This window comes from Pogona vitticeps, chromosome 6, assembly GCF_051106095.1.
Source record: "Pogona vitticeps strain Pit_001003342236 chromosome 6, PviZW2.1, whole genome shotgun sequence".
Lineage (NCBI taxonomy): Eukaryota > Metazoa > Chordata > Lepidosauria > Squamata > Agamidae > Pogona > Pogona vitticeps.
In genome coordinates this window covers 34,346,993-34,357,108 of record NC_135788.1, presented here as the reverse complement: position 1 = coordinate 34,357,108, position 10,116 = coordinate 34,346,993, and the positions used below count along the sequence as shown (strand labels likewise).

The window sequence follows — 10,116 nt, the reverse complement described above, 5'->3', positions numbered from 1 at the left end:
TCTCACACTATAAATGCTATATATTGGTTATGTTATTGTTGTAATAGCTCCCTAACTTACAGCAATCAGAATAGGATTTTCAAGGTATGTGAGCTATTCAGGATATAGTTTACCATTGCCCATCTCCCAGTGAGTTTCCATGGTCAAGTAAAGATTTGAACCCCAGTCTCCTGAGTCCTGATTTGACACTTCATTCACGACACCATCTTGGCTCTCAGAGTAATATTAGGCTAAGCAAGGGATGCGTTTTACTACTAATAAAGTAGCAGGCAAGATTTTGTTCTTATATGCTGTTATTTCTGATTTATGACAACCCAAGGGGGTTTATTTATTTATTTAAAATATTTCTATCCCACCTTTCTCAAGAAAACTCAAGGTGGCTTACTATATCAAAACAAACATTACAAACTTTTGTTTTTAAAAAAGCAGCAGCTGCAGACCTTGTAGACAGCCAACACATATATTCTGCGCATTTCCACTACCAAGTGGACATCTGAACCTGAATGTCCTGAGTACTAGTTTTACATTCTCCCCACTACAGCATTCTGGATAGAGATGCTAGTCAAAACCAACCAGCTATAGCTAGAAAAGGTACAGCTGAAGACTACAAAGGTACCAGTTTATCTGTTGGTTATTCCAACAGCAGAAGAGGATGTGCTCTCAATCTCTTAAGCTCTGGTATTGGTGGGGAACAAGCAGTCTAATTAAAAGATATGATTTTGAAGAGGGTGCATTTTAGTTTCTTAGAAATCAATTACACCAACGTATGGCTAGGATGGGAAATTTGTGGCCCTTAAGAAGTTGCTGGGCTGCAACTTTCCTCCGTTCTAGCCAGCACAGCCAATGAGGAAAAAGGATAACGGTTGTATTCCAACAATATTGAAAGGCACAAGTATCCACCCCTACAATAAGGTACGACAGTCAAAGATCAGAATAGCTAATCTTCCTCCATTGTATGTTTATTGTCAAGGGATGTTTCACTAAGTATTATTCTCAAGTTAAGATTCCATTGTGGAATGAGTTCAAATAGATCACGCATTACTAGAAGTAGATGAAAAAATTCTCAAGCAATTGCTAGTAAGCAACCAAAAAACGAAACAAAAAACCCCCAAAATTCAGGAAGATTACTTTCAAGAGTATTTGATGTTAGCTGATTGAGGGAAGAGTGTCTTTAGAATGCACTACAGACTTAAAAGTTCGACAGGTGGTGGCTTTAAAGGGACTTTTCCTAGTGTGAATCTTTTGGCTTCAAATTGCTTCAGTTCTTCAGCAGAAAGCTCAGCTTTTGATGTAAACAAGGTTTCTGATGTAAGGCTGGCTGAAGTTTCTGGAGATGTCAATGAGGCATTAACTCCAAAGACATTTGCTGGCTGTCCAAATGGAGTGTTCCCTGTAGTTAAAGTGGAGGTGACGACTGATGTGCCAAATCTCGAGGCAGATGTAGTGTCTGAAGAACTGACAGGAAAGGGTTTTCCAAAACCTGAAAAGCCAGGAACGCCAGGTCCACCAGAATTTGAACCCATTTTAAATGAAAAGGAAGCTGGAGATGAAGCCATCGGGTTCCCAAAGCCAACAGAATGGGAGACAGCAGGGGTGGCCGTGGTACTCTGAGCGCCGAATGCAGGTGTGCTTCCAAATGCAGGTGTGCTTCCAAATGCAGGTGTGCTTCCAGATGGGACACTGGCTTGCTCAGAAGGCGATTTAAAGGAGAAGGCTGGAGTACTCCTCTGTTTATCCACAGGAAAAGCTTCAAGTTTAGCACAAAGAAAAGCAACAGTTAGTTTTCCAATATTAGGATCAAAGAAACAGCAAAGAAAAGTGTGCTGCTTATATACTGCTCCATAGTGCTTAAAGCACTCTCTGGGCAGTTTACAATGTTTTAATTATAATTATATAGGCTACATATTGCCCTCCCCCCATGAGCTGGGTACTCATTGTATTGAACTCTGAAGGGTGGAAGTCTGAGTAACTACCTTGAGTTGGCTGTCAGAATCCATTGGTATGGAACACTGACCGTGGGCAGAGGTTTGGCTGCAATACTGCAGTTTAACCACCGCACCAGCAGCAGACAAGGAGGAAGTCTTGGCTGTAGGAACTAAGCACCAGATCTTGGAAATGTTACTTTTTCTGACTACAATTCTCAGCATGTTGACTATCAGATTGTGAACACTTGTAGTAACTTTCTGAGGTTTTGTTAAGTACACACACATATATATACACACAATATTCTCTTAAACCACATTAAATCCTTACTTGATGCTCCAAATGTGGGCGCCTGTTGTCCTCCAAATCCAAATGCAGGTGGTGGTTGGCCAACTGCATTCTTAAATTCAGATATCTTGCAAAACAAAAATAAAGGAAAAAAACTCTTTGTTTTACAAGGGAAAAAAAGTTCTATCATTTCAGGCTCAATTCCGCCCCCCTTCCTCAATATCAGCACAAAACATCCATTACCATCACTATAATTTCAAGTTTATTTTGGTGTAGCAAGAGCAAAGTTTCCCACTGTGTTTGTTTTTGCTGATCAATATCCCACACCTCAAGTAAACAAATGTTAGAATTGCCAAAAAATAAAACATAAAAATGTTGATGGAACACCTAGGTCTCAGGGAGCGGCACTGTAATTCACATTATCCATTGTAATGTGAATTACAATGGGTTTGGCAAAAAATTGACTGAAAAAAGTAGATGTGGGAGAAGTATTTAAAGAGAAAAATGGTCTGGGAATAAAGAGTTGGGAGACTATGATCCATGGCACGCAGACTCACGCTGCATGGAAAAACCACCAAGAATTATGCTATTTCACAGACAAGGCATCAAGAAATGGGCTGAGGCAAAATGAAACAGGAGCTATATTTAGAGAGGAATGGTGAGATACTGCAATACCTATCAGTTGTACCCAGCATATCTAATGGAACGATTAGAAGGGTAATCACGCCATATCTGGAAGGCTACCCATCCCCTCCTCCTAATATACAGTGGTGCCTCGCTTAGCGATTGCTTCGTTTAACGATGTATTCGCTTTGCGATGGGTTTCTTTGAGGAAATTTCCCCATCGTTTAACGATGTTCTCTATGGGGGAATTTCACTTAACGATGTCCGTTTTTGCTCATTTAAAAGTGTCTTAAAATGTTTGAAACCTGTTTTAAATGCTTGGATTCGGTAGTGCACCTTCTGAAACATGTGCAAACTTAATTTGGTTTTGTTCTGAGTCTTCGTTAATTTTTGGTGATTTTTTGTTTTCCCCATTTAAATCCATTGAATGGACTGTCGGTTCAATGGTTTTCAATGAGGGGAAAAAAATCACCAAAAATTAACGAAGACTCAGAACAAAACCAAACTAAGTGTGCATAGGTTTCACAAGGTGGACCAACTATTCCAACCATTTAAAACAGGTTTCAAACATTTTAAGACACTTAAAAATGAGCGAAAACAGACATCGGAAAGGGCTTCAAAAGCACTGAAGCCGGCTTCAGTGCTTTTGAATGGCTTTCCCTTGGGGGAAACATTGTTTCACTTAGCGATGTTTCCTATGGGGATTTTCGCTTAAGGACGGCAATCTGTTCCCATTGGAACGGATTAACCAGTTTTCAATGCATTCCTATGGGAAATGGTGTTTCGTTTAACGTTTTCCCATAGCGATGGTTTGTTTTGAACCAATTAACATCGTTAAGCGAGGCACCACTGTATCTTCTAAGAGCTTGGAAAAGCTGCTGTTCAGATGTCAGTTTCCAGAATACTCTAGCCAGCTGCTGCTGAAGACATTTTGGGAGCTGTTGTCAAAAAAGCACTGTTGGCAAGCTTTAATATTCAAAATCACTAGTAGGAAGAGAGCTTTCATAGGACTACCAAAGCAAATGGGGAAAAATGACATGAAATTCTATATAAGCTTTGAGAGCCACAAGACCCTTCAGTCAGGCATGGTATTTTAAAAAAGCAAAACTGTTTGCTTCTTCTATTCTACTACAGATGGGGCAGAATGAGGACATACAGACTTTTACCAGTTCCATTTCCCCAGTGAGTTTCCATGGCTGAACAGGGATCCGAACCCAGGCCTGCCGACTCTTACCTCCTACACCACACTGGGTATCCTGAATGTGGACACTGGACTCTATTTATTGGCCAGCATGGCTGCCTCTATCTACAAGCTTTGCATCAGCTCTTGATAGCAATGGCTGAGATTAACTTGCTGATCTGGAGAGAGAATACTGTAGAAAATCTGCTCCCCATTCCCTTCTTTAATATTGCCACCATCTTTCAAAGGAACAAAGTAAAACATTTTATTGTACCAATGACAGCACTTGTTATTCAAGAGTTGTTGTTGTGGGAGACTATTTTCTTCCCATAGAATTTTGTTATCATTAATTGTTTTAAGAGCCAACATGACTGAAAATGTATAGATATGGTAGAATAAAAACTAAAATAACAAAGAATTTTTAACCTAGTTTTTCTCACCAATTTGGCTTTAGTAGATGCATTTATATTTTTCAACTCGTGCAATCTAGTTCTCCATTGGGTTAATAACTGCTGGACTGAATTGATCTGAAACAAGAAGAAAAAGAAGATGAGGTCCTTACCAATGAAGCAAAGAAAGCAGAGCATCTGACTGTGATCAAAATGCTTCCGTGGCCAAACTGCTACTGAGAAAAACCATATACACATGCCATGCAATGGTTTTCCTCCTTGTCGCTTGCTGTCTATTGTGTAACTGGGTTTTTGTTGAACCTGCGGAAGCTGGGGAGTGCGACAGCCAGGCAGCAATGCAGGTAGATCTCCTTGCGCCACTGCCTGCTTGTGCTGTGCAGAAATCAGCAGGAATCTGGCCATTCAACTCAGAGGCAGAACACCACACATTACTTCTCCTCAATTCAAATATATCTTTCTGAAAAAAAACTTCACTCAAGTATAAACATTCACACTAAAAAGTAGGTAGAGACTTACATAATTTTGTGTATCATTGTTTGCTCTGCAATTATAATATTCAAGACGTAATTCTTCTGGTAAGAAGTCTGAAAAACCTGAAGGAAGATGAACAATCAAAAGTGCCCCTAGTCCCGAACCACAGTACATGCATCCTGCTGCTCTCCCTACAAGTCAAATGTTTGTTTGGATTTGATTCAAATCAAATTGATTAAATCATAATTTAAATTTTAAAAAATCAAATGTTTTTGCTGATTAAAATTTTAAAGAAATTACATTAAAATTGTGATTTAAATCATTTTTTTATAAAAAAAAAACACTGATTTTTATTCATCCTGCCTGGAAGTCACTCGCACCTTCACATTCATCACAAAGCTTTCAAGAGATGACAATGAGTGCATTAACATGAATGGGCTTCCAGTGTTTGCATGATCAGCAGCTCTGAATCATAATCATGTGAGTACTGTAAAACCACTCTCAGTTACACACCTACAGGTATTTACATATCAATATGGGTAAAGCACAAAAACCCAGGTGACTTCTGATAGGGATGGTGATGTGACATATGTGCTGAAAGCCATGTAGAACAAGATTAAAAATAAGCCAGATAAAGCTGTGCACAGTGTGGGGAGCTCCTGCCCAAGGCCGTTAGTTGTTATCTGTTTCAGTGAGAGGAAACTCTCCTGGCAGAGAAGCAGCAGCTGCCAGCGAGCGGGGTAACCTACTAATTCTGCCCCTTTCCTTTAGAGTTGGATCATAAGTTCAAATAGTTTCGCTGGCCAATCCTAGTGGTGATTAGGTAACCAGTATCCTATCTGAATTCTCACAACATATGGTGTTTTATTAACTTGCTAAGTTAATAAAAGAGTTCTCAAGGCATTGCCTTTAGGCTCCGCTGGCTCAGACATCTGCTTGTTGACTTCTTTGCAATTGCTTTCCTATTGTTCTGTGATCACCCCCATCATTAGTTTTCCTTTTGTTCCGTGATCACCTACAGCACAGACTATAACAACTGAATCTGGCCTTAGTCTCTCACCAATGGCTTCATTTCTCAAACTAACAAAGTGATTTACAATGGCATCAAGAGTGCACTCATAACTTTCAACAAATAGTTCATTTTGTTTCCAAAGTTTGTTATGTTACTTCAAAATGTAGTAGGCAGATTGCCTGGAGACCTGTCCTCTTTCACTTTCTTTCTTTATTGCTCCAAGCTAGTTGTGAATGTACATTTGTCCAACTTGGAACAAAACATGGTATTATTCCAACAAATCCGCCATCTCAACTCCATATTTGCCAAGGTAAAAAAGAATGCGTAACTGGGGCCAAAAACCTCTCCAGCTAGTGAACAACACATTTTGGGGAGCACTCAGAATTTCTGAGGATGGTAAAGGACCATTCAGGATTGGTGAACTGTTTACAATCATAGAACTCAGTTATTGGACTCCAGATACTTTAAATATATATATGGGCAAGGAAGTTAAGGACACAAGAGGCTGTAAAATTTCTTCAGCCTGGAGCCAAGATAGTTAAAGTCATAACCTGACAAAGATGCTCTTGAAAACAGTTAGTTACCCGGAATTTCATTGTGTTTCTTCCCGATTTAAATTGTCTACGCATCTGCTTGTCCATAAGCATTGCTGGATTCTTTGGGAGGAGAGGTTTGTTTCTTTTGTTTAAGTCACAGGCAGTTCACAACCATAACAGCCATGCTAAAATGCTGGGATAAGCTCCCACTACTCTATCCAGGAGCCACCTTTATAAGGATGGTACCAATTATTGTTCCAAGTGTTGGATAGCTCAGGGGTTTAGGCATCTGGCTGTGAAGCCAGAGGTTGAGAGTTCGATTCCCCACTGTGCCTCTTTGACGGGCTGGACTCAGTGATCCATAGGGTCCCTTCCAGTTCTGCAGTTCTAAGATGATGATGATAGCTGACCTATGATTGGGCATATTACTTCCACCAGTATATTACATACCTACAGCCCTAATATGAATACAATTGTGTAATTGTGCCCAGTAACTATTTACACAATATTACTGTGCATGCATTATATCAGCTGTCACACCTGTTTGTATGGTAGGCAATTCTCAAGTAGATCGGATCACCAAAAAGCGATTATCAAGTAACTATGAATTGCCTACCTGATAAATGTTAGATCTTCGTTTTAAATGTGCACCCATATAGATACAGTTACATGCAAAGATATACAAATGGGACTGTGCATAAATCTGTAAAATAAAACTTTATGTCCTTTGAGGTCCATTAACAATACTCAGAGGGCCAGTAAACAGAAAGTTAACAGTCCAGGAAGACCTGGAGTTAAATCCCCACTTGACATGGAAATTCACCTGGGAATGGCAATGATAAATTATTCCATGAACATCTCAAATAGCTCAAAAACCCTACCAAGGCCACTGTAAGTTGCAAATGACTTCACAGCACATAAGGAAAACAGCAATATTCAGTTGAGAGATCAATTCAGACATGGGGGTGGGGGGAAGCATGCCAGGAAATATTCTACCTGAAATATTAGGCTTTTCTTTCATTGGTGAATAAGTAGAAAACATCCATTGTCCTGAAGACTCCCAAATCTCCATGTCTTTCCTGATTATTTCACTGGATAAAGGATATCAGAAAATCAGAAAGCAAACTAAATTGGATATGTGAAGCAAAATCTATTCAAAACTGGTTTCACATAATCTTTAACCATTACTTTGATGAGTTACATACATCCTGTCTAGAGGATTGCAGTCATAGTCTCTTCAGAACTATTCTTAAAAGGGTGATCCAATTAATTCATTTATAATGTATCAAGATTAAAGAGACAGAAAATGCCAACTTACAGTAACTTCTCTTCTTCATCTTTAATGGCACCATTGCTGAGATTTTCATTGGAGTCTAGAACAGTAAACCTATTCTGTGAAAAGGAACCTGGATCTCTACTGTCACGCCAGTTGGAAGACTTAGAAAAACTGGATGCCTGCACCACACTACTATAACGCTGATTATGGCCGCTCCATCCTCCTCTTCGACTGGAGCCTAAAAATGAAAGATAAGATGATGTGTCAAGTACATGCACATTTATATTGTATGAAGGAAAATTTATCTAACCTCTTCAGAAGAAAAAAGACCACGGAAATACATATCAGTGCCTTTTCCCCCACCAAAATTTATTTCTCGTAAACAAAACAAAACAACTCTCAGGACTAGTACATCGTTCATACTCTTCTGCACCAAGCATGCCAGATTTTAACTATTTCAGTCTGTTTGATCTTGTATGCCAGCCAGACATCTTCTGATAAAGCAAAAACTACAAATGGTGGGCAGCATCCATACTGAATCATACTTGCAGCAGACCCACTGGAATCAATGGGATGCATATTAGCTATGATGAACATAGGCTCCGTTGACGTTAAAGGTGTAGTCTAATTAATTTCAATACTATTTCCAGTATTCCCAATTGGCACCAGGTCTCACTTGTCGAGAAAGTATGTGTATGCACTGTGCTTGCACTGCAGGGACAAAGAGACAGGTGAATATGTTTGGGTGCATCATACTAAATGGAGCAAGGCAGAACTGCCAATGTCACAATGTGAGCCTTCTTGATGAATAAATCCTAGCAGCAGTGCTGCATGGCTTAGAAACAAAGCTCTCCATAGGATGCCAATGACTCTTCCGCAAGTGTTAGCACAAGCATATGGCCTGGAAAAATCCTGGCAAATCATGTTGCTGTTGTTAAGGATGCACAGAATGCCAGCCCTAGCAGGAACTACCAGGCATTTTGTACGGCCTGCCTGGATACCTTTGTAGACCTTTGGTCTAGATGGGCGGGGTAGAAGTCTAATAAAATAAAATAAATCAAAGAGTGAGTAAATAAATAAATAAATAAATAAATAAATAAATAAATAAATAAATAAATAAATAAACAAACAAACAAACAAACAAACAAACAAACAAATTAAAATACCAAAAATGTCTTCCCACCCCAAGCTGCTGTATTTTTGGATTAGCCAAGTTTTGCCCAAATTCTTGGTATATTTAGTTGGGTTTTCTTCATGCCTCTTTCCACAGTCACCTAACCCACAAACAGTTCTGGGGTCCTCCCAAATACTTGCTACCTTTGATCTCAGTTTTCAGCCCAAATCTCTCAAGGATGGGATGCTGCTGACTTGACAATCCTGTATATAAATATTAACTTATATTCTTAAACACTTTTTGGGAATTGACAAGTTAGTTTTAAATGGATTGTTATGCAGTACTGCTTGGACTGTGTTTTTAATATTGCTTGCATTTACTTTTCTCAGAGTGGAAATTGTTCCTTTTTAATATTTGTATACTCAGTGTTTTTAAGCTTTGAATATTGTCTTTCAATGATGTAAGCTGTCTTGGGTTCTTTTTAAGAAGACAGGATAAAAATATTTTAAACTAATAAATTAAGCGATCCTTGGATCAGTATACCATGGAGGTATTTAGTAGCCATGACTAAACCTAAGTCCCTTTGAGTATGGTTAAGTCTACTCCAAGTTGGGATCCAACCCATTGGTTCTAACAGATAGTGCTGATGCGGGGGTGGGGGTGGGAATGCATAAAGTAAGTTGTAGATATTTTCTTCTCTGAACGCCTCCCAGACCACGAGGTTTAGCCACTTCCTTCTACTGCTAACTCAGAATCTGAAAAAAGTTATTTCTGTTGCAAGGCAGCTCCCAGAATCCCCCAAACAAGGCAGGGGATTCTGGTACCTGTAGCCCAAATGATGACTTTTCCAAATTCTTTCCAAAGCATGTTGCGCCTCGGCAACTCAGCAGCAGCCTCGGTCGTAAGGGTTCGCGCGAAAGGGGGACCGTTAACGGCCGTCTGAATGCTCCCTCCCGCCACTTGCCTGAGTTCTGCGAATACGCCTGGTTAGGTCGCCCGTAGCGCGGGTGTTCGTTCCAGCATCTGTCACCGAAGCGGCAGTTCCCTTGTAAGAAGTAGGGGCACACCCCGCCCGCATTTCGAGCCATGGCAGCTCCCGGGACCGGCGCCCCCGGACGCCCACCGCCGGAGCTTCTCACTTCATTTTCCGCCGACGCTCCCCCGCCGCGGCGATCTCAAGCCAACAAACGAAGCCGCACAAACTCCGCGCCACGCACCGCAAATGGCCGGACGCGAAAGGCGGCCATGGCGCGCCGTCTGCGCGGCTCAGGTTGATGACGTC

At 40.4% G+C, this 10,116-nt stretch overlaps 1 protein-coding gene across 1 annotated transcript; it reads right to left on the bottom strand.

The window, feature by feature from the left end:
* Positions 1-943: 943 nt before the first annotated feature.
* Positions 944-10,065, bottom strand: NUP42 (nucleoporin 42). The gene is made up of 7 exons (XM_020781138.3): positions 9,799-10,065; positions 7,763-7,958; positions 7,441-7,535; positions 4,942-5,018; positions 4,456-4,542; positions 2,254-2,338; positions 944-1,747 (listed from the first exon to the last, which is right to left on the bottom strand). The coding sequence occupies exons 1-7, from the start codon at positions 9,920-9,922 to the stop codon at positions 1,182-1,184; spliced, it is 1,230 nt and encodes a 409-aa protein (XP_020636797.3). The 5' UTR covers positions 9,923-10,065; the 3' UTR covers positions 944-1,181.
* Positions 10,066-10,116: the final 51 nt, after the last annotated feature.

Bases quoted from the DNA above. Each gene is read 5' to 3' on its own strand.
- NUP42 (XM_020781138.3), bottom strand. From the start codon at position 9,922: ATGGCTCGAAATGCGGGCGGGGTGTGCCCCTACTTCTTACAAGGGAAC. The intron at 5,019-7,440 runs GTAGAATATTTC...ATCTTCCTTCAG, and splicing joins AGAAAAGCCTAATATTTCAG to GTTTTTCAGACTTCTTACCA. The intron at 2,339-4,455 runs GTGAGAAAAACT...TTGTTTTGCAAG, and splicing joins CATCTACTAAAGCCAAATTG to ATATCTGAATTTAAGAATGC.